Source organism: Elgaria multicarinata, chromosome 13 (assembly GCF_023053635.1).
Source record: "Elgaria multicarinata webbii isolate HBS135686 ecotype San Diego chromosome 13, rElgMul1.1.pri, whole genome shotgun sequence".
Classification (NCBI taxonomy): domain Eukaryota; kingdom Metazoa; phylum Chordata; class Lepidosauria; order Squamata; family Anguidae; genus Elgaria; species Elgaria multicarinata.
In genome coordinates, this window is record NC_086183.1 from 30,318,536 (window position 1) to 30,346,362 (window position 27,827).

Here is a 27,827-nt window from a genome sequence, read left to right on the forward strand (position 1 = left end):
ATCAGCAAAATTTTAGTTGATAATTCCACCATTTAAAGCATGTAATCCCATTTTAAACACACACACACACACAGAGCTGATAAAAGAAATCTGGGCATATTTGTCTCATAAATCAACATGCATTGAGATGTTCTGGCTTGATAGATCTAGTTGCTTTGCTGTTGTAATCTGAACATAAACTACTTCCAGTTGAAGCTCAAACTGGTCATGTTTGTGCTGAGTCTTATCTGGTAGTGTCTGGTTTACATTTGGGCTAGTGGATAAGTTCTGGTATTACTCTGACTTGTGCACGTCTGGATTCTGTTAAATTCCTTGATGATTGACTCAGACTCTCAGCTCCTTTGTTGTCCCTCATTTCCCTCTTAATCTTTTGTTTAGGAAGCTCAATCTGAAGTACAAACACAGAAGGCGGCTGAATATGGACCAATACCACCTCAGCGATGAAAGCTCCCTCCATTCTGAGATGCAGCTTCACGAGGTTTCAGGGACTCAGGCTTTGGACTGTAGTGATACTTTTAGCCATGATCTATGTCCAGATATGAGAGACATGATTTATTCAGGATTAAGCAATCTGGATGTGGATCCCAGCCTTTCGGCCATGAATATGAATAATGATTCCTTGGAGGACAACCTGGACACTTTGTCATTGTATTCAGTGAAGGACTGTGATTCTGCTAAACTCCTTGACGATTGTGACACAGACTCACGGCCACTCTTGCCTGGTGAGTATGGGGAACATGCATACTAATCTTAGTTCAGCTGTGGGTTCCTTCTGTGGCAAAGTCCCTTCCATCTGTAAAACAGGAATGTTATTAGTTTCAATTCATACCACTGCCATATGTTTCTCCAGAACTCATGTTTTTCCAGAACAAGGGCCATAAATAATGAAAGGGGAGATGCATGTCTGTAAAGATACAGTGGTCATGTACCAGAGGGCTGTAGCCCATGGCATGGGTTGAGGAAGATAGGAGTAACAAAGCATTTTGCAAACTTAAAAGTGCAGCAGAAATCATGCAAGGGTGTGCTAAGGATTCTAGGGTGAACAGCTCTGGGAAGGGAATTTTGCATTTCCCTTCTCTGTGCTGTTTTATTTTGCTGATGTTTTTACTTTGGTTTGTATGTGCTGCGTTATCTTTATCCCTTGCTGCTGGTTTTATCTTGGCTTATGTTTTTAAATTTACATATATACTGCCCAGATCTAAAATTGATAAGATAAATGAAGATCAGAATTCTTTATAGGGCTGCAGCAAATTTCAGTTTGACTTTATATTTTGTTTCCAATTTTGGGAAATCAACCAAAATAAATGTTTGGTGGAATACTTAAAATTATATTGTGAAATTTTGACGTTTCATCAAAATTGATTTGACACCACTTCTGCCGCCACTTCTGCAGCACCTGCTTCTTTACTGGTGCAAATATAGGCCAGTCATGTCCACTGAAACGTGTTCTGGTCATCACATAAGCTTTATCAGCCATACAGATTTAATAATGTGGTGGAATTATTGTGTACACTGTATTAGCCTGTTTGCTTCAAGTCAGTAGTGTAGCATCTTTGCATATTAGCAAAATTTGTATACCGGGGTGGGCAACCTTTGTGGGCCTGTGGGCACATTTGAACATTTGAGAAACTGTCCAGGGCACCATTAAAATACCTGCCATGTGGGGCATGAGTAGTTATTGTGCTGTGGAACGTTCCTCCCTGGTTGACAGAGCTGCCCATGTGGAACCCAGCGGTACTTTGGAGAGGGGATATTCCTTTGTGACTGCAAAGACATACTCAAGATTCCAGAACGTCCCACTTTGATAATATAGGAAGGTAGCATTTATATAGTGTTTTTCCTAAGTGCCAAAGAGCTTCAACTTCATTGGCTGTGTTCGCACAAAATGCTGTACTAGAATTTTTCGGAATCCTGGCTTATCATTTGCAAGCAAGGATGCTCATGTATGCTGCACAATTGCTTCCACCTGGCTTATCCTGCATCCGGGAACAGCTAAACTAGCTGAGAATTTACCAGCGTGGAAAAGCTTAGGGTTATGCTTGAGCCGGGACTCTTGCTTAGTGTTTTATGCGAATGTGACCGCTATCCCATTAAACTTTACAAGAGGGTTATAGAACATCTTTTAGCCCAAGGGCTGGAAATCCATTTTGGAGAAGTTCTTGAGGGCTGCATTCCAGTGGTAGGTGGGGCCAAAGGCAGCTTATTTTAGCTTAAACCTGTTACCACCAGTAAGTAAGCCTTAGGAGAGGCATTTCAAACTTTTAAGACTGGGAAAGAAACTGTGCAAAAGGTGGAAAACCACCAAATGATCAGTGGTCAGGGGAAAGGAGATGTGGCCAGGAAAGGGGGCATGACTTTCTGGGGAACCACAGAGGGCTGGCTTGGGATCCAAGGAGGTTCCCCATCCCTGCTTTACAATAACTATAAGATAGCTCAGCATTATTATCCACATGTTGTAGAGCGGTTGGGCTGGAGGCAGACAAAAATGGCTTGCCTAATGCTGCCTAGTGAGTTCCTGGCTAAGATCAGAGTAGAACCAGAGGCTTCCTAGGTCACACTCTTATTGACTGCACAACACCATATACTGTGTAAATGAGCTAAAACTTGTCTTCACTGGTTTAGAATTAGAGCTTCCTGCCCCTTCAGCACCTAAAGAAGTGGAGCAAGAAGGCAGATCCAGTTCTGGCAGTGGAAAGAAAGGAAAGCACCAGCAAACCTCCCCTCAAGCTCCTTTCCTGGATTGCAGCCTCTGTGGGAAGGTTTTCAGTAGCACCAGCTCTCTCAGCAAACATTATGTGACTCACAGCCAAGAACGGAAACATGTCTGTAAGATATGCAGCAAAGCGTTTAAGCGGCAGGATCACCTGTATGTATCTGTTTGCCAATACACTGATTGTAATGTATAAAGAAATTTCTGCTACTGTAGAAATCTAGCCTGTCCCAGTTTGGTTTAGTGCCTGAGATACAGATGCACACAGAGTTAGTATTCGTTAGTGATGTATGACATAATCTGCCTCCCTGGTAAGTAAGCTCACAATTCTGGAGTGCAGTAAGCTTTCAGGTTTCATAGAATGCTTGTCCAGGCAGGGCTCCAGCAATGAATAGGCATCTGGTATGAAGAGAGAACAGACTTTCTAAAGTTGTTATGTGATGTGTGAAAGAATTTGGCCCTCATATAATTTGGGGACAGATGAGCAATTGCTTGCTGGGGTATGGATGCTGTGATTACACAGAAAAATTACCTTGAACAAAAAGGAGTGGAATTGTATGAGGTTTTAAATCCCTTTCTGCACAGCACAGGATAAAATAATCTCTCCTCCCCCAAGCTTTTCAGTGGAAAATGAAAATTAGAAGCTTGTAACCAAAGATCTGGGCATAGTTGGCATTGAGAATGGTAAACCTGTGCCTGAGTTGCATTATTTCAGATTAGAGGTAGAGGATCATATGATGGAATGCCACTCCAAACAAGTAAACTCCTTGCAGATAGAAAGGAAGCAAGCTAGGATAGAATGCTTTTCGTAATATTTGCTTTTCTTCGTGGAGAGGTTTTTTTTGTGGATGACTTTGTCTTGTGATTACACACCTGCAGTCTGAAGTGAGGCAGTGCCTGAGCTGACCCAGGGTTCAGAGCATTTAAGTAAAGATTGTCATTGTCCAGGCAAAGACTATATAGTTCTTCTTGGTGAGGGGAGCCAAATGGACAACCTGGGTGGGCAGAGACACTCCAGTACCTGGAACCTTTTACTGCCTAGAGAAATGCTGAGACCTATAGCCCTGATGTTTCATTACATAGAGCAGCTATGCCAAGAGCCGTGGATTCGTGCTTAATGCCCTGACAGCTCCTGACATACGGCCCAAATGAAGGTTTATCACCCTTGAGAACTAACCCAATCCCCCACCCCTGGCACTCCAAGGCCAGATCTACACCAAACAGGATATGACACTTTGAAAATGGTTAGAAAACTGTACATGGAGTGTGTCCTGGGCCCCAACAGTTGTCACACTACTGTTGGGGCCCAGATTTTAAAGCAGTAGTGTGGATCCTGCCCAGATCCATACATGAGTTTCTGCCTCCCTCACCTCTGCAACTCCTGGTGACGTGTACCCTGAGGATTGCATTAGCCAAGATCAAAAGTGATGCTTAAGATTAGCCTATGCATTCATGTTTTTAAAGAAAAATAAATGTGTTTTTAAATCTCAGGAGTGGTCACATGCTAACACACCAAAAAACAAAGCCATTCATTTGCATTGAACAAGGTTGCAACAAAAGTTACTCGGATCATCGGTCGCTGCGCCGGCATTACGAAATGCACCATGGCTTGAGGTTGCTAAAGGATGACGAGGCTTGTGAGGGCTCCCCACCTCCACATGATTCACGCGTCCAGATAGGACAGAGCGGCATGAGAACTACAGAGAGGATGGCTGTTCACCCTGAACCTCAAGCTCCTAATAATTCCCTCATGCCCAACAGAGACTTGCTGAGATGTATTGTAAGTAGCTTAGTCACCCAGAAGCTTCCGTCTGCTCCTTCACCCTCTGTGGCTCAAAATGAATGTGACTCCAGGGGACCTTTGCAACCTTGCACCTCTGTCTGTGGCCAGATTTCCTGTGTTCCCACAAGTACTTCTGCACTCACAGAAGCCAGTGGCAATAAAGTGATGAAGGAGCTTTATCCTTGTCAAAAGAAAACATCCTCCTCCAATGTGTACACCATCATAAATCCTGGGAATTTATCTGTACTTGGACCAGCAGAAAACATTACAAATTTGCCAGACAGGCAGCCACATTCAGAACCTCAGTTTCCTTTAGAAACCACAGCTCTGGAGTATTGGCCAAACAGTGGTATACCTCGTTTCCCATTATTTAGAGGACAGAAGATTCCTGTCACCTCTCACCAGTCAAGCAGCAGCTTCCAGTGGATCCGAAATGTGCCACCGGCCTGCTCCAAAAGCAAAGGGAATGGTGTTTATGTTGCTCAGATGTCACCTGCTCCGGGTCAAGACGTTTCACAAGGGATGGTGGGAGCCTCCCGTGCATTTGACTCTTTGGCACATAACTTTGAGTGTCCAGATGTTTTATCATTCAGTCCAGCACTCTTAAAGACGCAAGGGGAAATCCCTGGAGAGCAAAAGTTCAGAGGCTTTGAAAAGAGTTTTAGGCCAGCAACGAGGCTTCCAGAAACTCCAAAGCATGGCATGTTGCAGAAGGGTGAGGCCGGGCCGCTCTTCAGGCAGCTCTTCATGAAATCCCAGGAATCCTCTGTGAATCAGGATCAGCTACAACTCCAAAGTCACCTGTTCCAGAGGATCACCAAATCTCAGCACATTGTATCCCACACCCAGCTGTTAGCTCCATCACAGCTGGCAGGTGTGGAGACTGAGCATGTGGCAGCAAAACCACTTCAAGGCAAGTTTCAGCAGCAAACAGATTTGGTTCACCCAGTTTTGGAATCCACAGAAAGTGAAGGGTCTCCCTTGTGCATGAAAAAGGTCTTGACCCAATTTCAGAAGGACGTCTCATCCGGCAGTGAGAAAGAAGGGCAACAGCCAGCTGCTACTGTACAACCCTTTCACTCACTTTCCATACCGTCGGTAAGCACAGACAGCATTTCTCATGCAAAGCACACCAGGACCTCGAAAGGATGCCTGGAGTTCAAAGACCTCTCAAGTCCTAGCCAATCTGTAATGTATGAGAACACTCCAGGAAACCACACTTATGGGAAGTCAAGGCAGTCGGAGAACAGCTCACCCCCATCAAGAAAGAAAGAGAAGATTAAGACTTGTATCAAAGAATCAGGTGGCAAAGGGCATTCTCGCAGTGGTAGACCTCGACGGAAGGAGAAGCCAAAATTTGATGTATCTTCTATGGCTTCTCCCAGTCAAGTGGCCATGGCTTCCTTTTCCTTGCCTAGTACCTCATTTGATAGTGGGGCCGGAGTGAAACCAAAGCTGACCATTTTCAACAGAATTCAGGCATGTTCAAAACTTTTTAAAAAGTTTTTTAAGAAAAAGAAAAGGTTGAATATTTCTTTAAGGTTTATGTCAAGGTGATTGTTAGTGTATGACAAGACTCTTTGATGTTTATCTGTAGCATCTGAGTTAGAGGGAACGCAACATGGCTCTTCATGCAATGAGCAGGGTTTTGGACTTGATGGCCTTATAAGGCCCCTTCCAACTCTACTGTTCTATAATTCTGTGTACTGTAGGCCATTAGTCCCCTCTGAAGAGCCATAGCCAGACACGCAAAAAAGCCAGTCTAGTGAAAAATGCAGGGTGGGAGGGTGAGGAGGCAAAGATTGTCTCCACTCCTGCTCTGCATTAGATGATCGTAAGCCTCCAAGTTTGGGGTGGATCATTGAGGGCACAACCCATAGGATTACACCCTGAGGGTGCTTCCACAGTAGGTATTTAGGTGTGCAATTTCCATGTCTGATATTCCTTGATAGTATGTGTCATCACATGGGGGAAAATTACGTTTCCTTACTGTCACTTCTCCCCCTGTGCGATTGTCCCTCGTTACTTCCTCTTTCAAAAGAAGAAGTAAACAACATGCATGTGACCAATTCATTGGGCTGTTTTGATCGTGCTGTTTCTCCTGCACACAGCAGGAGATAGTGGCAACTTCCATCTCAAAAAATAAGCCAGACTTACTGGGGTGTTTTTTGTCGCATGAAGAAGGCTAGAAGGGGCGGGAGGTGTGTGGGATGCAGATGAGACGTCGTGGTCAGAGGGACCCCTAAAAATCTGTGAGTGCCCAGCAATGAGCATGTAATAAAACACTCGTCTGATGATGCCCAGTCTGGAAAGTTAATTGCAATTCCACATGTAGCTTACAATTCAAGAGCAATGATTTATTAGTGCTAGGAGCCACCTGTCTGGAACCACTGTGAACCGCTTATGGAAACACTATTTGTGAGGGCTCGGAAGCCTTTTGAAGAATGTAGAACTCTTTGAGAACTTATTTTGGAGATGAGGTGTACATTTTAAAAATTATTTAAATGTATTTAACTTTTTTAAAAAACAGGGTGGAAATATCTACAGCTTTACTAATGCGGTGAAGGAAGAACACTTTTCTCCTGGATGGTAAGCAGGGCATGATGACGTTTTGACAGTGCTTATGATAAATGGAACATATACTTTTTAGGCATTTACGGGCACAATAATAGTGGGAGTCAGAGTTGTGCACACTTGTGTTTTATATTATTTCATGTGGATAAAAGGACTTTACTAGGATCATGCCTACCAACTAAAGATTGGTGGGTTTAAAAGGTATCGCACCATATATATTTTTTGAAACATACAGAGATACAAGTTCTGGGAGACTTCGGGCCAAACAGGGATTTTTACTAGTTTCCAAATCTGTGTCCTCCAGCATTGCCTTTTAGTCCTTTAGGCATGTGTGGCTGCCTCAGTTTCTCATATGAAAGCAAAGTATCCATTTATCAGTAACATGTAGCACACCAGAGTTTTTAAGCATACCAGAGAGTTAAGTCCACAAGCACATACATGTAGTTAATAAAAATAGGTTTATTAATATGAGATTATACTAAGAATTGAAACATAAAAGCAAGAGCATAATTCTAAAAAATCATGTTCAAGTCATTTTGAAGTGTCCGAGACTGTAAAGGGCAGATGTTCTCTGGGTTCTGGAAGAATGAACAGGCATCAGAAGAATGAACAGGAAGAGAGAGCTGAAGTCCTGGCTCAACTTTATTTTCAAAAATGTTAATTTATCAGGATTGGACAGAGAGTGTTGACCAGCATGGTGACATAAACCTGTATCTTATAAATCAGAGTTTGCCAGAGGCAGGACTTGTGTAAACTAGCCAATTAAGAAAGCTTTATGCATTTGATTTATGTGGTATTTTTGTATTAAATGTTGTTCCCCGACTCAATCCAGAGGGAGAGGTAGTTAAGAAATAAATTATGATGATTGATGATGTTAATGGGGAGGTTTCCATTCCACATGCTAATGAAAGCTGTGTTGGGTAACTACAACTTCTGCTTTTTAGCAGACTTATTAGCACTTACACAGAGAAAGGGTTGTCACACAGAGGAGGGCCATGATCTCTTCTCAATTTTATTTATTTATTTTATTTATTGCATTTTTATACCGCCCGACAGCCGAAGCTTCCTGGGCGGTTGGTTCAGGACACGGAATAGTGGGCTGAAGTTGCAGGAAGCCGGATTCCAGCTGGACATCAGGAAAAACTTTCTGGCTGTTGGAGTAGTACGACAGTGGAACCAATTATCTAGGGAGCTCATGGGCTCTCCCACACTAGAGGCCTTTAAAAGGCAGCTGGACAACCATCTGTCAGGGATGCTTTTAACTGGACTCCTACATTATTATTGTTATATTTGTATCCTGTCTTTTGCCCAATACTGGGCCTCAAGGCGGCATTGAGCAGGGGGTTGGACTCGATGGCCTTATAGGCCCCTTCCAACTCTACTATTCTATGAAAACACATGGACAAGTAGAGAGACAGTAAACAAACACTTCCTAGGAGGGCCACTTTTGCTAATGTGATTGTCACTGTCAATACTTTTCTTGATTTAATTTCCTTCTGAAAGCACTGTGATTCTCTTTCTCCACATCTATCTACTGTGTGTATGTATCTGAAACTCTCGGTAACACTTCATGTTTCTGATGAAGTGGGCTGTAGTCCACAAAAGCTTATGTCAGAATAAATTTGTTAGACTATCTGTAAAAGGCTATTTGCATCTGCCACAAGTCATTGCAATTAATACATCATACATACAACACAACAGAATAAAAATGTCAAACTAAAAATTATAACATGCTAACCAAGTAAAATTGCCACAGTAGGCCTTATTTTTAATTGCAGCCACCAAAAATGTTGTGGACTCGGCTGTCACCAGTTTATCTCAGTTCACAAGAAGGAAGGATACATACTGCTCAGCTGAGTGCCCTGAGAGAGATACTAATAGTGGGGCAATTAACTCTTTCTGCAAACATGCATAAAAGGAGCAAAACAACACTTAAATGAGCAAGTGTTTCAATGCCATTTCAATATGCAAATACAATATGACGGTTCGCATGATTGTTGAGAGAAAATAAGCCGTGCTGGCCTTATTTTTCCCTCCCTGTACATGCTGGTTTTGAACCACCTAATTAGCATAATTACTCCTGTTGGCTGTGGGTTGTCATAATGTCTGAATCCGGCGAGGTTGGGTGGCTGGGGTGGTTCAGAAACCATCCTGAAACCCTAGAACAAGCCATGGTTTTCAGCCACCCACCCTCATCGAGTTGGGATGTCACAACAGCCTGCCCCCCCCCCCCCCCCGGTGAGGTTAATTATGCTAATTTGGTGGTTAGCAACCAGCCTCCGCACAGAGGGGAAATAAGCCACCATGGTTTACTTTCCCTCTGTCATTGTGCGAACCTGCCCAATATGTCTTTAGGGTACCACAAGACTCTCTGTTGTTTTTCCTGAGAAGGGAGTTTGAAAAGTTGTTTGTGATATGGCTTTCCAAGGATAAGTCTGTTGAAAGAAAATAAGTATGATAGTTGACTGGGCTTAGCAGCTCTCAGCCATTATCTCTGCAACAGCATGTACTTCTGTATGAAATCTCAGTGGGGTTTTCTTCTCCAGTTAACACAATTTGGTGGTAAATGAACTGTAGAAGACACTTTTCATCAGATATAGAACAAACTAAAGCAGGAAAATGTAAATGTGGATGTAATATGGTTTGAGTGTAAATTATAGAACTGGAAATCCAGGCTTCATAATGCTACTTTTTTCATTCCTTTTAACTTACATTTCTGTCACCAGTGATAAGAGTGGAGGAGATCCAGGAGACGGGACTGAGCATGGAAGCAGTTTTGTTTGCACAACCTGCAGTCAGCTGTTTTATACCGAGAGGGGCCTGAACAGCCATATGTGTTTTTATAGTGAGCAATGGCAGTCCCCATCAGGGAAGGAAAAACAGCAGGTAAAAGAAAAATCAAACTCTGGTAAATGAATATTTGCTACTTTGAACACTAATAACATATATATCACATAACAAGGGAATGTTTAGTATAGCAAATGAAGTGTTTGTCATGAACAAGGGAAACGTGGGTTTGAATCTTTGTAATAACCATAACGTTCAGTGGGTAGCCTTGGGCCAAGTCACTGTCTTTCAGCCTAGCCCACCATAAACTGGGCCAGCACAGATGTAATCTTGGCTTCCTCTTAACTGCAGTTAAAAGCCCAGGAGACAAACACAGATTGCACCTTCCTCTACTCTAACCTCCGGAGTACGTGTTGCCCTTCTGTCTGAACTGTAGTAAAGGGATATATTGGCACTAACTTTAACTTTAATAAACAATAACCAGGGTTCTTGTTCCACTAGCGTTTGAAGTAATGGTTCAGTGTAGGTCTGGACTGAAAATGAGAGGGGGTGCCACAGAGGTTGTATTGATTCCACCTGTTAGCACCCAGCTGCGTTTGAATTCCCTTCAAATAACTTGTACTTCTGTGCTCTTTAAACTGCTTGTTGTTATATTTGTTCCGTGATTTTTTTGCTGTCTATATTGCTTCTCTTTGGTCTCTGGCTCTCCCTTTGCTTTTCTAGAAGAAGAACTCTTACCTCCACTTTTGGATTGTGAAGTGGGGGCGGGGGGAATGATGGTGATGATGATTCAATAATGTTGATAATAGTAATAATAATTCTGTAATCAAATGAATACTGACAGCGATTGTGCAAGGAGGTAAAATGGCACAGTAGACAGTGCACATCTCCTGGCCAGTGTACAGGCCCTTCTGCCATGCATCACCTACCTGTCCTATTTTTATTTATTTATTTATTTAAGAACTTTGCGCTCCACCTTTCCACCCGAGGGTGCCCCAGGCAGCTAACAATATAGATATGAAGAACAATCTATAACATTAAAAACCATGGGCATTTTGCTAGTGGGGATAATAATACTGACCTATGTTAAAGACTGGTACTAAGGATTACTGAGATAATGTATGTGAAGTGCCATGAAGAATGAAAAAGCACTAATCGTTGTTGTTAATATACAGCACAATCTTATGCAATATTGCTCAGGCGTGTCCCAGTCTGTCCAGTGGAGCTTACTCCTGGGAAAGTGTGTGTTAGAGTGCAATCCTATAAATGTCTACTCAAACATAAGTTCCAATGAGTTCAATGAGGCTACACTCCCACGTAAATTTGTATTGGATTGCCGCTACAAGAGCTTAAAAGAAGGAATTGGAAAATTGTATATATTTCATGTTTCTATTACTTTTTTTTTAAAAAAAAAAATCCTTAGTTTGTTACTATCTCCCTCAAGCCATTTGGAAGGTGTAGGGATAGAAAAGGAAATGAAATAAAATAAATGATTAACCACAGTATTGTATTCTTGTTGCTAGAATGCATATTTCTTTTTTATATTCCCCTTAAGGCGTATGAGGCAGAACATTTACAAGCTCAGAAACTGTCTTTCAAGGCAACAGGGGATGGAGATACTCCTCCTGAAACCAAAAGGCCTTCAGAAGATGTAGCAGTAGCACCTCTTGTAATCCCTGTCTCAGTACCTGTAATGGCTACAAACCAGCAGCAAGAGAGCAAAGTGGGTGGTGATTTGTGGTATTAACTTTAGATTATACAAAGATATGTGAATTGATCAAGCTCTGATTGGTATGGAGTTCTAGTGGGACTTCATATTTAGCCCAGCAGTGTGTGTAAAGTTCTACCCTGTGCAGAATGTCAGGAAATGATCTGCATTGCCATAAGCCTGGTCATTAATTAGTGAGACATTCGAGTTCAATTAAAAACATTTTTATCTTGCTTTTCTTGAAGGTTTTGCACTTAGGCTTAATCAGGAGCATTATTCCTCTATGGCTCATATGCCTCCTCTGACTGTACTCACATGGGCACCTGGAGGCAGGAAAACCAATATGTATAAAATCTTAACAAATACTTTTTAAAAAATCCTCTCTCCCTCCTGCCCCCCAAAACGCTAGCTATAATAATTAGAAAAGTTCTTCGGTTTTTCTGAAAGGTGTTTGGACTTCTGTGAGAATTCAGGGGTTGGGCTGTGGAGTTCCTCTTGTTTGGGTCAGCATCACAGACCCCTCTGTGGGCATAGCTACAGTATACAGTAGGTACAGATTTAGACTGGGTTAATAGCCATTCCCTTCTGATATTAATAATTATTATTTTCATTTATATCCCACCTGTTATCCATGATGAAACTCAAGGTGTTACACGTAGGCTTCCTAGGCAGTTGTTGTAGCACATACCATCAGACCCTAGACCTGGAACAATTTTATTTTTACCCTTTATGAAGCACTTTTAGTGTTGAAAGCTTTTCATATACATTATCTTGCAAATTCTTACAGCAAACTGTAAGGCAGGTCAGTATTATTATTCCCATACTGCAGATGGGGTTGTGGGGACGGGGAGGAGGTTGAGAGAACACACTCTAGTTCGTGCCATCGCAGGGTGGTCCAGCGCGGGCCGATTTGCATAATCATGCTTGTTAGGCGCAACTTGTCTTGACGTCCGAATCCAGTGAGGTTTGGTGGTTCGGGTGATTAACCTATGGGCTGTTGCAGGGTGACTGGGTGGCTTCTGATCAACCACCCTCGCTTGTTTCGGGCATCACAACAAGCCGCACACAGTGAGGTTAATTATGTAAATCAGTCTAGCATGCAACCAGCACGTGAGGGATAGTTAAGCCACTCTGGCTGATGCCCGTGGTTTGTGAACCAAGTCAGTGGCTTGCCTAATGGCCTGTGAAGTCAAGGCTGAGTTGAGATCCAAGCTGGCAGCATCCTGATTCTGTAGCTCATTCTCTTAGCATTGTGCTGCACCAGAATTGGGGGAATGGGCATTTCTCCTAAGATCTCAGATTTCAGTAACAGTCCCATAATTGCATCAACTATATATTCTCAGTAGGTACAGGGATAAGAACCATTGCTGAAGCTGTTATCATTTTCAAGAACTTGTACTTTAAAGATTGCCCAGCAACAGCAGACTGACTGAACCCACCCTCCATTTGACTGACATGATTATGACATCACTGGTCTGTTCTTTCAGCTATTGTTTATCCTTTTATAGCTGTTGAGCTGGGTTTTCACGGCTCCCTCTTGTCTTTATTGATAGCCCTATTGACACCCGGCAGACCCCCAAATCTCGCTAGATCTTTAAAAGTGAGAAAGTTGAAGTCTTTAGGCGGGTGGAAGATGGTGGCTTTGTTCTTCCAGCTACTGCTGCTGAGCTGGACTCTCACTGTGTGCCCTGCCTTCCTTGAACAACCTGCTGTTACTACAAAGGACACAAAAACATGCCTTGACACAGCAGGCCTTTTGAGATGAGAAGTGTTCAGTCTTTATTTAGGTGTTTGTATTTGGTTTGTGTTTTAGTGTACATTGTCACTGCTGTTGCCAGCACCACTACCATGTTCAGCACAGGCAGGCAGGCTGCTGGCAACACTGCCAGGCAGTTCCGTCCGCTGCTGCCTTTGCCTGCTCCACCTCTTTGGGTGCTTCAGGTGGAGGGCTTCTAGCAATATCATCACCTATTCTTCCATTTTCCCTTCTTTTACTGTTTGATTTTTCTGGTAAGAAAAAAGATGGAACATACTGTGGGAAAACATGGGAGGGTTAAAAATGGACGACAATTTTGTCTGGAAACACTCCCCCCCACACAGTAAAATTCTTTGTTTGAGGTAGGTCAGTTGCAGGATGAAAGCCTTGCCTGGAAGCCCCTTTCCTCTCCTCCTAGGGTAATAATCTCCAGGATAGTCTCCTTCTGCAACAAGGCAAACAATCATGACCCAAAGACATCAGACTACGCACATCCTAAGTCCTGTCCTGTTACTCAGATCCAGCAGTTCCTAGAGATGGGGTTTGGAATGGAGTTTCCCAGTATCCTCCTTACCTTCCATCTCCCACTGAAATAAGGCCTGAAACCATCTCATCCCCCCAAACCGCCCAGAGAGCTTCGGCTATTGGGTGGTATAGAAATGTAATAAATAGCCTGCTGCATCAAATCAAAATTTTTGTGCGGTCGAAGTGACACTAGCCTGGTCAAGAAGTGGGTGGGGAGAGATAGCTCAGTAACAGTAATTAGAAGAACTGAGCCCCCATCATCCACCCACCTAAAGACTGCAACCTTCCCACTTTCAAAGGCTTGTCTAGATTTGGGGGCCTGCCAGGTGGCATCACAGCTATCAGTAATGGTAAGAGAGGGAGTGAAAACTTGGCTCAGTAGCTACAGACTGATGAGCAATAGCTGGAGGAACAGACCAGTGATATCATAATCCTGTCAGCCAATCTTGGGGGCAGGGGGGATTTTCAGTCTCACTCCAGGATTTCAGTTTGCAGACTTTTTAAAGTATTGTTTAATGAGAACTATAGCAGCTACAGCAGCCATTCTTTTTTCTGTTGCTATTGGCTGAGTAATTGTTGGTATACTGAAAGCTGAAATTTAGGAGAAATCCTCATTGTAGTAGAGATGGTGGCCAAAGATTAATGGTGTTCTGTGCACCTGCAACAAACAATTGTGGGGGAACATCAGGGAGATTTCAGACATTTGAAGAACGTGGGTCATAGGGGAGGAGAAAATGAACTCATAGGATTAACAGTTGAAAGACCTGGGTATGTCTAGCCTGGAGAAAGGAAGGGGAGACATGACAGAGGGCCAGAATAGAATGAATGGTTGGAAATTGTAGGAAAGCAGATATTAGTTAACAGTAAGAGGGGAAAGGATTGCTTTGGAAGTTGGTGGCTTTCCTTTGCTTGGAGGTATTGAAGCAGAGGTTGGACAACCATCTGTCTGGGATGCTGTTGTTGCAAGACTCCTGTACGAAGCAGAAGGTTGGACTAGATTATCTCTTAAGGTTGTTTTGGACTTTAAAATTCTATGATTCTAGGTGGTCTCTGAGGTATGTTAGGCTGTAATGAAAACACCTGGTGCTGCACACATAAAAATCCAGCACCGTGCAGGCCACATTCATTTTTCCCCAAGGTGGAAAATTGAAGTCCCATGAGCTGTGTCTGTCTTCTCAGGTTGATGAGAAGGAAAGCCAGGATGATAAGGATCTCCAGGAAGGCATACCACAAAAGAAGAGAAAGAGGCGAACTTGTCCGAAATCGCTTTACATCCCACCTCCACCACCAGTCTGCAGTGAGATACAGCCTGGCACTGGAGGATGCTACCACAGTAACCTTCGCTCACCTGTCTTCCTCATGGATCACCTCCTCCAAGACTTAGTCCATTGCTCCCCTTACACACCTCCTCCAATGCTTAGCCCCATTCGCGAGGGCTCAGGGCTATATTTCAACACCCTGTGCTCTTCCTCTACAAACACTGCTTCCACCAAAATGTACACCTCTGTTTTAGGTAGGTAAAATAGTCATCTTTCATCACTATTGAATATATGAAGTTTTCTTATACTGAGCCAGGCCACTGGTCTACTTAGCGCAGTAATATCTCCTCAGGTTTGCAACGGTTCTCCAAGGTTTACAGGCAAAGTCCTTTCCAGCGTGACGACCTCAGTTCTTTTTAGATGAGGTTGTAGGGAATTGAATCCAGGACATTTTACGTGCAAAGCATGTACTTTACCACTGACCTATCACCCCATCTCACTATAGCAAAGGGGAATCTCTGTGAGTGTTGGCTTGGCTGCTTTCACAACAGAAAATTAACACAACATTTTGAAGATCCTATGGAAATCAGATAGCTGGTTTTGGGAGAAGCAGTTGAAGTTCTGTGCACAAAAATCAGCTCAAAGAACCTTTCTAGACTGACATGAAAGCTGTTGTGCTTTACAGGTGTCCAAGATGTTGACTTCATTTTAACTGCAGACTTTGTAGATTATGTTATGCAATCAAGATTCAGTAATAATCAAGTGGGACCTACAACAAAAGGAATGCTCCTATTCAGGGTTCCAGCCAACCATTCCCTCCAAGGGGGTATTCTGTTCTATTCTTCCTTCCACCACCCACATCTTTTTCTTTTCCAATTGTCACTATATTCCACGCTTAGTTCTAATTGGGCATTTTGGGGCTTCTGCAAATGTTTTTAGATCTCGTTAGGGTGATTTACAGCACAACCCTATTAATGTTTACTTAGAAGTAAGTTCCGTTGCATTTATAGAGGTTAATCCCTAGTAAAAGTGCTCAGGATTGCAGCATAAAATTTAAGTATCTCAATGTTTATGATGGTAGCGTGCGATTTGCAGTAATTGAAAATACGTTTTGGATGCTCCAATCTAACGGCTGTTTAAAACGTCTGAACTTGCCTAATTGGTTCAACGGAGGTCAGAGGGAGCTCTTCTGATCAGAGAAACTATATAAGGCACAGGAAGATGTGTTGGTCCTATGGTAGTCAGGTTTTAGGTGGGATGGTGAACAGAAGGTCAAGGGAAAGATTCTACCATGTTCACTGTGTTTCTAATGTTTCTTTTCAAATTTAGATGGAATGGATGGAGCTCTTTTATTCTCTCTTGTGAAAGATACCACCAAAATCAGCATAGAACCGTAAGTGAGAAGATGATGATGTTGATAAATGCATACAGTGATATCATATACCTCGTGTTCATTGCTATGTAACTAGGCAGATGTAGACCTTTTGACCATTACAATTCTGCCTGTGTTACTTATACCCTGTGTTCTGCACTCACAACGTGTCCACTTGTCATTTAATTTTTAGAAATGTACCACTTTTCAGCACCATAAGTGCCCCCGAGCTGGTTCACAAAAATAGAACATAACTATGATATAATAAAATGACTATAGAAACAAAATAAGAGCAGATGCCAGAAAATCCATTAAAAGCCTGGTGAAATAAAAACTATTAATGAAGGGACCAGTCAAACCTCTCCTGGGAGAGAGCTTCAGAACTGGGGCGCTGGTACCAAGAAGGCCCCATCTTATTTAATTTGTCTCAGTTAAAAAATAGTCCCATTCTGTTGAGTGATTATCGTCTGCATTGCAATATGCTTTGTTTACATTTTGGCACTGAAAAGCAATTATGTTCTTAATGCATAGAGAAGTTCGTTATCTCTTGTTCTGTTTTAAACAAGCGATATCCTAAGGAGAGAGGAAAAAAGTATAAAAGGCTCTTCTCACTTAATTATTTTATCTAGAATTGACCAAAAAACCAAAACACCCATTATAGCCAGTAAAACACATTAAGAGTGTGGAATTTGCTGGAGGAGCATTCTGTGTCACCAATTATATTTCCAGGAATATCCAAGGGATCCCTCACAGAAGCCGTCAAGAGAGCTTCGGCTACGGGGCGGTATATAAATGTAATAAATAAATAAACCTAGAAAATCTGATATGTGAACTGAAATTTGGAGCAGAATAATGAAACGCTAGATCAAGTTGTTTTGCAAAAGTAGGCACTAATAACTAATTTGCTTAAATATAAGTTTGTAGCCTTCAGGTCCTTTTTAGATTTAGGAAGACTTCCTGTATTGCTTAAAGTTAAACATGTACCTGAAATGCTTTAAAGAGGAGACCCACTGGGATTCTTAGCTTTTGAAGGATACAACTAATTGCTGGCCTAAGTGGAAAGAGGTTGTTCTGTTAAGATTGGTCAGGATTCCCCTTAAATGAGTACTTTGCAACAAGTTGACAGGAATGCAAGGTGTTGTTTGAATATAGAGGGACAGATGAGTTTAAGAACACTGAGCATTTTTCTGACTAAAGGGGCCTTTGCAGCTACATAGCAGATAATGCCCCCACTCCCCATGCCAGACACACACATCACGTAGTTCAAACTGTTCAGGTTTAGCCTATGCCCTAAGATCAAGGGTCAGTTTTATGAGGCTAGAGAAGTTTCTCAAACAAAAGGAACAAATAACAAAGCCTTTAAATTCTTCCTTACAAAATCTCAGGGTAGAAGGGCAGCTTGTGTTGCTCTCTGCCTGCAAGGAAACTTTTAATGTGCCTGCCTTTTCATACCTGCAAAGATTGGGATTTATTTATTTATTTGTTGCATTTATATCTCGCCTTTTTTCCTCCAAGGAACCCAAGGCGGTGTACATAATCCTTCTCCACTCCTTTGTATCCTCTCAACAACAAGCCTGTGAGGTAGATTGGGCTGAGAGTCAGTGACTGGCCCAAAGTCACCCAGTGAGTTTCTATGACCAAGCGGGGACTAGAACCCAGATCTCCTGACTCTCAGTCCAACACTCTGACTACTACACCATACTGGCTCTAATAATTAATCCTGTAAAAAGCCAATAGTCTTCCGTCTTCACGTCATACCTCTTTCCCTTCCCTTTCCTTAACCCTGATGTTCTTTGGGCCTTCTGGCAGGCTCATTTGAGGTTTGAATGCATGTAGGGCTAATTTCCTAGGCTGGGATGCAACAGAAGTTCTTCACCTGGGCTCAAAAACATTTCATGCTAGGAAGGAGCCATTTTCAGTGCTCCCCTTGTGTTGTGCAAAAAAACGAATAAAAAATAGTTGCTGAACACATGACAGCCCCTCCAAAGTGCCGCTTGTGCCGCTTGTCATGGGCAAGATCACTTGGCAAGAGCGGCAGGGGTTCTGTAATCCATGATGAGTTGGGTACAATAAACCCTGAAATAAGCCATGCCTTGTTTGGGTGACTTGTTGCCCACACACAAGCCACTCTGTGGGAATTTGGTCCAGGTTTGTACGACATGATAACCCATCGTGGTTTGTCTCCCATGGTGGGTTGTCATGTCAGGCAAACCCAGTAGCTGAGAATTCCAAGAGAGTCACACTCCCTCTGTCCCTCTTGATGACCAAGGCAGTTTCCATTTCAGTGGTGAAAACTGATTCTAATGTATCTAGATAATCAGTTTCATTCAAGAGTTTCTGGAATTATAGTCATTTATGTAGTTGCGCAGTGCTGTCCAGAAAGTGAACCTTCTGCATGGATTGTTCTAGGCTTGGGTTGATTTTAAAAAAATTTCTTGAATGTTTTGTAAGTTTGGACTGCACATTGTTAAAAGAAAAAAAACATATTTTAAAAAAAGGGAAGGGAAAAATGTCCTTGAAATTGTTCCCTTCCAGCCTGTATGTGACCTGTCAGCTGCTCCGTTGACTCGCTGTCATCAAAATGGCTTCCTTTCCTTCTTGTAAGCCCTCCATTAAACACACATAAATAACTTCATTTATTTTATGTTGATGTTGGCCAGTTAAGATTACCTTAACCCTCTCACTCTGGTCTTTCATTCAAATCCATCCCCTCTTCTTCACCTCTGTCCTAGGTGTCTAGACTTTCAGACGTCTGTACAGAATGAACTTTTAGGCCTCATGGCAGATGCTCTTTTCGTAGAAGTAATCTAACTTCAAAACACCTTTTCCAAAATTTGGTCTAATAAACTTTGATCATCATGAGCTTATTCTGTGTCTGTCTTTCCTCATAAGCCTTCTGTTGGTTCACAGGGTCTTTTTCTTTTTCTTTGCCTCTTCTCTCATTTCAGACATATTAACATTGGAAGTCGTTTTCAGGCAGAAATACCTGATCTCCAAGACAGATCATCCATAGAAAATTATGAACATCCAGCCTCACTAGTATGGAAGCCATGGGGAGATATCGCAACCAATAAGGAAACACAGAAAAGAGGTAGGTTGACACATTTTTCTGCTGACGCTACCCTCCTCCTCACAACTTGTTTTTCTTTCCCTGTGTGCCATTGTATTTTTAATTCCTCCTGTGCATAACTTGTTCATGTTTTTTTAAAAAATCACTTTCAGTAACAAATTTGTTAAAATTGGCCTGCTCCAGTGCGATGCCAGGGGGAGGGACCAACCTAGAGCTAGCTGTGCATTGTCTGCATGAAGCCCAAGGAAATATTTTGGTAAGATGCATTCAATTAATCTTAGACAAAACAGATAAAGTTTTGTTCATTGTGCTATTGAAAATTCTCTCCCATCCACCCCTTCCTCTTGAGTTTCCCCTACTTGTTTCTACTTGGAGAGTATTGTGACAATCTTTTCTAAAACAATTCTAGGAAGCACTGGAGATGCTGTTACTCCAAGGGCCGCAGAAGTCCCCCGGCCATCCTCTCACTAACTACCATTACTCAGGTAAATAAATTGCCTAAATTGGTCAGGATGTAACTGTGGCCTCCTGAAACCCATGTAACTGATGAACCTAAGGTTGCAATCCTGTGCACACTTTTATGGGATTAAGTTCCACTGAACATAGAAGAATTTACTTCTGAGTAAATACATGTTCAGACTGCAATTCTGACTGCATTTATCTTTGAGCACTGCCTGGCTGCAATCCTGAGCATACTAACAGGGCAAGTCTATGTACGTTTGCTGTGCAGAAATGCCCAAGTGTCCTTGTCTCCCCCACAATGATTCGTAGTGTGCGAGGCCCTGTAGTGACACCCAATGGGAGAAGCATGCCAGAACGTGGCAGTGATAATGTTCATTACAGGCCTGCAGAGTTGGCACTCTGCAGTACCAACAATTCTAAAAGCTGCAGATTTTGTTCATTTGGTGGCAATGCTACCTCGAAATACAGACTTGTTAAGGGGTGGTGGAAATATGTTAAATACATCACAGGTTATGACCAAAAAATCCAGTAACAATTCCTCTTTGTTACCTAAAGAGGAAAATTGTGGATTGTGATTTTAAAATGTATTGTAAATTTGTTGTATGCAGTAGGATTGAATATAGTCACTAACTGGAGAACAACACAACCTCCAAAGCTTTATGAGTGCATACTTAAGGTTGGGAAAATAACAGAAATAATGAAGCTAATTTCTTCGTAGTTAAGGAATTGTCAATTATCATAAATTGATGGAACATTTGGCATTATTTGTCCACTGCTGGGACAAGCAATATCATTATCATGTTCAATCTTTTATATTGTTTTCTTTATTATGGAATAATGTGTACTCTTATTATTAATCATTGTAATTAATCTTAAATGTTAATTTAAAGCAAAACGGAAGTTCTGAAGAGTTCTCCAAGCATATTGACAAACTCATTACTGCACAGGTCTCCCAAGGGAGGAAAGTAGGCAAAAAAGAGGCAATAAAGGTTTTAATTTTGCAAGAGCAATGGTCCATTAAGCAGATTGCCTCTACTAATAATTTGTCTCTTGTTGGAACTCCAGGTTCACATCTGTGGACTCCCGCTGAGAAGCAGTTGTTTAAGAAAGCCTTTGGCTTACACAAAAAGGATTTTTATCTCATACACAGTAAGGTAAGAACTTTAGCAGGCCGAGGGGCCATCTTTCCGACTGCTTCATTTTACAAACTGGATTTTTTTAATACCCTCATTTTGTTCTAAGTTCATCCAATATGCTTTTTAAAATATTCTTTATTTTAGAACGTTTTTTGTTACATTTAAAATTGTACAACAAAGTGGTTATTTATACTATTGCAGTTTAAATTAGGCTGCCTCTGCACTTTACAATGATGCTCCTTCCTGACCAGTTGGCCAAGACCGAATCCAACGCTAGATCCACTGGACCACAAGAAGAATGTGGAGAAAAACAAGGATAGCAACGTACTTAGTGTATATTCGATACTGTGTTAGTTACTCGTTGTATTGTGTTAGTTACTAGTTCTTCATCGTGGTCTCTGCACCACACACATGGGCCTGCGCAGAGCTTTGATTTGGGAGAAAAAACTTCCATAGCTGGGAGTCTTGGTGGGAACCCTTCCCCCACTGCATATGGCTCATGTTCTGAAGGGTTCCCGCCCAGTCCCTCAGTTCTTCGACCACCATTGCGGCTGCATCGTTGGGAACAACTTTGTTACAAAACCTACAGTGAAATATCTGAGACTGTTTGTTTGTTTGTTTCTTCCTTCCTTCCTCCTTCAATTTTTTTTCCAAAAAAATTCCTTCGTCTTTCTTTTTTTCTCTTTTCGTGATCTCGGATCGCTCGCCTCAAGGCGTATGGCCCTCCGGGCCCCGTTTAAGAAATGTACTCGTTGCGGGAGTAAGTTACCGCCCTCAAGACGGTCACAATTTATGCCTCCTCTGTTTAGGGGAAGGACCTAAGGTGGAAACCTGCGCTTCTTGTCAGGCATTCTCAAAACAAACACGGAAACATCGAGCTGACAAATTACGCACAGAATTGTGGAATAGGGTCTTGGCGGTGGGTGCACCATCTATAATGGCAGCACCACCTGCACCCGCTGCACAGGCAATATTGCCATCTTCAACTCCCGTTTCTCCGTCTGGATCACGCATGGAGGAAAGCACACCATTGACTCCAGGGAGATCGCTGGCGACATCGCTAGCCAAAAAGTTGTCTAGAAAGGCAAAACAGTCAAAGACAATGGAGCTACAGAAAAAGAAAAAGAGGAAGCACTCTAGGCATGTACAAGAGAGACCTGCTAAGACCCAAAGATTGCTACCGACCACTACGCCATCGAAATCGCCACCATTGACAGGATTGGCACCCATACTGACACAACCCTTGGCACCGAGGGTTGATCCCGTATCACTCACATTGATGTCGGAGGGTGGAATTCGAGACTCATCACCTTTACAACAAGGGATCGTAGCCCATTGGCTACGAGATTGATCAGAAACTCTCCTCAATCTAGAGTGATACCAACACAGGATGTGAACCGCAGAAGAGATATGCAGAGCCCTCCTGAGTCTGTACGCTCAGTCGACAGCTGTTATTATGACTGTGACAACTGTCACCTGCATTGTTCACAACACCGATCTTGTTCTCCACAATATGATTGGGACAGACGTTCGCAATACTCCATACCAACTGAGACCAACTCAGTCTTGGGATGAATGGTGTGATGTTCAAGACCACTATCATTATGGTTATGTATATCCATCATAACCTAGACCCCAGTCGGCAATGATCTTTCTGGTGGGAATAACCTCAGCTAGAAGAGCCAGTGAGTTACATGCACTATGGATAGATGACCCATATCTAGTTTTTCACAGAGACAAGGTTGTCCTCTGACCCGATATTCGTTTCCTGCCTATGGTTGTGTTCACGTTCCATGTAAACCAAGACTTTATCCTTCCAGCATTTTTACCATCCCCAACCACTCCGTTGGAGAGTACTCTCCACACTCTGGATGTAAGACATGCTCTAGCCTTCTATAAGGCACGGACTGAACACTTTCGACAGACCCAACGGTTGTTTGTGTGTTATGGCCAACACAAGAAGGGTTTACCTGTATCACCCCAGAGATTATCCTCTTGGCTAGTACAGTCAATACAACTAGCGCATAGACTGGCAAAATTGGAGCCACCTAGAACAGTAAAAGGCCACTCCACAAGAGCCATGGCTACCTCATTGGCTTTTCAGAGAGGAATTTCCGTCCCGGAAATATGCTGAGCAGCACCATGGTTGAGACCGACAACATTTATGAGACACTATAGACTGGATGTTCGAGACCGGCGACATTCATGAGACTCTATAGACTGCTCCTTCAGGAGAGCGGTACTTTCATCGATCTTCAACTAAAGACACCTACCCACCACTGATAAGTGAGCTTACTAATTGCCCATGTGTGTGATGCACAGAGACCACAATGAAGAGGAACAGGATGCTTACCTGTAACTGGTTCTTCGAGTGGTCATCTGTGCAGTCACACAACCCACCCACCTTCCCCTCTTGGGTGTGGAGGAACTAAGTGATTTATGGATGTAATGCAGTATATCATTACAAACTGTCCCTCAGTATCGAGGCCGCAATGCGGTCTCAAGAGAACTGAGGGACTGGGCAGGAACCCTCCGGAACATGCGTAATATGTGGTGGGTCAAGGGTTCCCGCCAAGACTCTCAGCTATGGAAGGTTTTCCCCTGAATCGAAGCGCCGCACAGGCGCAGAGCCCAAGTGTGTGACTGCACAGATGACCACTCGAAGAACCACAGTTACAGGTAAGCAACCTGTTCTTTTTCTTCTTTTCCCCCTCCTTTCTTAATAGATACCAACTAAGACTGTTTCCCAGTGTGTTGAATACTATTATAGCTGGAAAAAAATACTAAAATTTGACTGCAGTCGAGCACAAATGGTAGAAAAGAAGTCCAAGAGAGAGCAGGATGAGGTAGAGATGGATGAAGAAAAGGTAGAGCAAGCTTGAGAAAGATTTCTGGGGTTCTGGCTGAGGCCTAGTGGACTTACTTTAAGATCTGCCCTATCTTTTACACCTTGCCCCCTTCCCCTGCTTTAGGAAAAATAAAATTGATGCAGCAAACTCTCCCCAGGGGCAGGGCACTTTTCCTTACTTTGTGCATCTGTTGAAATGAAAGCTTGTCCACAAAAGCTCATGTCACATTAATTGTAGTAGTCCTTAGTGTTTCACAGGATAACATGTCTAGTCTTGTAAAACTTTTTACTTTGTTTGTGCAGGTGAATATTATTGCATCTGTTGGCTTTTAGGCTTACAAACTGCGAGACACCTTATTACTTTGAGCTGGCTTAAACTTATAGACTGCTGTCATGGTCCAGCAGTTTTGTAATAGGTGCAGGAGGGCCTGAGGACCCCACACCTGCAAGGACCATCCTGTGAATGACTAGCGAACACCGCAGCCTTTTGTACACACAGCCTATACATTTCCCCCAAAGAGCTGGGAACTTGATTTAATTCTTAAAATAACAGCTGTGGTTCTCAGAAATCCAAATTCTATGCTAGTGCCACATTCTGTATAGCCTAAGCAGAATTATAAAAAAGGTTAATACTTCTGGCCTTCGTGAGAACTAATTTGTACCACTGCGTATGGTTGATTTAGAAACGATTCTGATAGTTCTCCAAGAACTTTGGGCAAAACTGGATGTGACATGAATCATATGATGGACTGTTGTGTCATTGTTGTTTTTCTTTAGTAAACAGCAGCAATTTAGAGGGAGGGTGGCCTTAAGTCTTTACCCCCATTGTGGCCCTAATCTGGGTGGTGGGGGTCGATTGAGATCAGGACTGCAGCAGGGGGCAAATGGTTAAAGCCCATTTATTTTATTAGCAAAATAAAAACAAGCACCAATCATGAGATTAACACCTTGTCTACGTCGGTCCTTAGTCTTGCTTGCTTTGGGTGGGGACTAGAGAATGTATTATGTCCGGTCTCTTTATTGCATCTGGCTTTTCAGCACTTCTTAAATATTACATATCTTCAAAGTGGTTCAAATTAGACACCATCCAAAATAGTGAGGCACTGCCAGAGCTACTAACAACGTTTGAAATTTGTGACTTTATCTCAGAATGCTTTGTGGGCTTTGCCAAAACAATGCTATGAAAAGGAAACAAATTTTCAGTGGAGGCCCCTTAGTTGTGTAATGCTTTCCCCGGAGAGGCTCACTTGACACCTTCCTTGGAATCTTTTTGATTAATATCCGAACTCTGCATTATGGTATGGTTTGTTTTAGCTCTGTAAAATACGTGGCTCTCCGTATTTTGAAATACCAACAGATACCGTGTTAATCTTTCCTTTGATATGGTTGTTTGTTTTATAGGTTTTTTTGTACTTTTATTTATTAGGAGGTGTTATTGGTTTTATTCGTACATTGCCAACACAAATTTTGTTATTGGGCAACTAGTAGATGGAGTAAATAAAAAATACATTAAAGCAAAAATATTTCATTACTTACAGATTCCCTGCAGCCCAAAGAAAAGGCATTTTTACCTGCCTAAACAGGAGAACAAGCTAAAGCCAAGGAATTACAAAAAAGCAGCACAGAGCACCTTCAGCCCAACCAGCACCCAGAAGGAACCTCTAGATAGGCCCAGAAACACAGGCAGTCAGGGTGTGTTCCCATGTAAAGAGTGTGCAAGGTAGCCATTTATTCATCATCTTGGTTTCTTGTGCCATTTTGACAGATCTAGTTAGCATTTAACCAAAACTTGCTCTTTCCCCCATCCTTCTAATTCTGGGGTGTTTCACTGTGATAGTTTGGGAACCTCTGCAGTAGTTCAGACTGATGGCCACCGTCCACATGAATCAGAAAAACACGAACCTCTGGCTTGAGCAGGGGGGACAGACTGTATTCTTGTCTTACTACCTGATGTGTGTGTGCGATTCACTTTGCTGTAGCCCCTCACTTGGAGTGCTGAAAAGCCCTACCCTTTATCTCCTGTCTGCATCTAGAGTGTTTGACAAGATAAAAAGCCGGAATGCTCACATGAAACGCCATCGGCTGCAGGAGCAGATGGAACCGATGATAAAGATTAAGTGGCCCATAAAGCATCTAAAAAACGAGCCGAAGAAGGAAGAAAGAAAGTCGGACGTTGACTTCCTCCCGTGGTAACTGGGAAGCTGCCATTTCAGGGTAAGAATGCTGGTAAACTGGTCTGCGTTAGGGAAGTAGATCAGGATGTTGTCGGGCTTTAAACAAACAAACAAACCTTGTAACTCCTGCTCATTCACTTGAGCAAGGTTGAAATTAAGTTCATGTACGAAGTAGCCTTAGCTTCAGTTTTCGCTATTAGTAGCACAAAAACCAAGAACCAAAACATAATATTTAATATAAATATTGGCTTAAGCCCAGTGTTGTGGGAATGGACTTTCCCTTGTTCTCCTCTCTCCTGCAGCTTCCTGTATGCCTTCCAAATCTTCTCCAGAGGTTCCCCCCACTCTCCAGAGCAAAGTGGAAGGGTATGCAGGTTGCTGCAGAGGAGAGACAAACTGTTTTGCTTGTGGTTTTTGTTCTGTTGGTGGAAAGTCAAGAAGGCAACCCATTGTAAATAACAGCTTTTCCTAGTTTGGATTCCCCTGGATCAGAGATAGCAAAGAAATACTCTATTGTGTCTTCAAAGTAGCATCCACTTACGGCTTATTGAGAACAAAACGTGACATTATGGATGATACACAGATGTTACTAACAATGGCATTTCCATACCTGCATCTCCTCATCCTCCATAACGTTAAGTGAAACTCGTCGTGCGACTTGACATTATCACACTGATTTCCCCCCATTAATGGTAGTGACCACCAATGGAGTCGGGGCAAGGAAAACTCAGTGTGATGCCATCACGTCACACAGTGAGTTTCGTGGAATGTTACAGGGAACGAGGGAGAACTAGCCACAGTGATACTCTTTTTGGTGGCAGTCCTGTGCCATCTGTCCCGTCTAGTGAAAGAGATAACATAATGTAACAGTTTCCAGAAGAGTAGCTCTGTTTGGCTGTGGCAGCAAAAACAACAGTCACCTTGAAGACAGTAATAAGTGTTTGTAGACATAATGTTTAAGGTGTGTGTGGGACTTCAGAACTGATGCAAAATTGTTGGCTGGGGTCTGGTTTTGCTAAAATAAAAACAGGATTATGGCTTAAATTTGCTGTAGAAAAGGAGGTGTATGAGTTAATTGAGTCTGCATTAAATTCCAATTATGCACAGTTGCAAGCATCCTATGCAGCTGCCAATAACTGTAAAATAGGTTTTGTTCAATTACAGGGCTGCTTCTTCATGCTTTTGCTCAATTACAGAATGAAAGACCTTGTGCTTCCGCTGAAATGTGACTATATTAGTAACCTCCATCTCTTTCTCTTTCCCCTCTCCCCACCATGTCTTTCAGGGTTCTGTTATTTTTTATTTTATTATTTTATTGGAGGAGGATGGAGTAGGCCAATCAATGAGAAATCACCATTGTATTTAGTGTCTTTTTTGTGATTGATGTACACACAACTGCTTTTTGATTCACTCTGTAGTACTGCAGTGATCTGTGTTATTGTTATTTTGTATGCACTCAGTGTTGCTTATTAAATTGGGTTCCACAGCTAAGATTGTAGCATCTGTCTGGATTCTCTTAGATACCTCATGCCAGAGGGTAGACAAAAATCAAATAGAATGGGTTTGTTGTTTTATTTCAGTATGTGGAGGGAAGAGGTTGACAATAGGTGGATGTCAAACAGCAGGCCTTCTGGGAAGCTGGATGATGATGATGATAATTTAT

General features: G+C 42.4%; 1 protein-coding gene across 1 annotated transcript; it reads left to right on the forward strand.

Annotated features, from left to right (window-relative positions):
• Window positions 1-406: 406 nt before the first annotated feature.
• On the forward strand, window positions 407-27,643 carry ZNF541 (zinc finger protein 541). The gene is made up of 16 exons (XM_063140229.1): window positions 407-722; window positions 2,623-2,866; window positions 4,202-5,972; window positions 7,024-7,082; window positions 9,794-9,953; window positions 11,410-11,577; window positions 15,023-15,356; window positions 16,432-16,495; window positions 19,423-19,565; window positions 19,697-19,800; window positions 19,954-20,029; window positions 21,072-21,160; window positions 23,869-24,009; window positions 25,529-25,710; window positions 26,024-26,204; window positions 27,450-27,643. The coding sequence occupies exons 1-15, from the start codon at window positions 419-421 to the stop codon at window positions 26,181-26,183; spliced, it is 3,999 nt and encodes a 1,332-aa protein (XP_062996299.1). The 5' UTR covers window positions 407-418; the 3' UTR covers window positions 26,184-26,204; window positions 27,450-27,643.
• The last annotated feature ends 184 nt before the right edge of the window (window positions 27,644-27,827 follow it).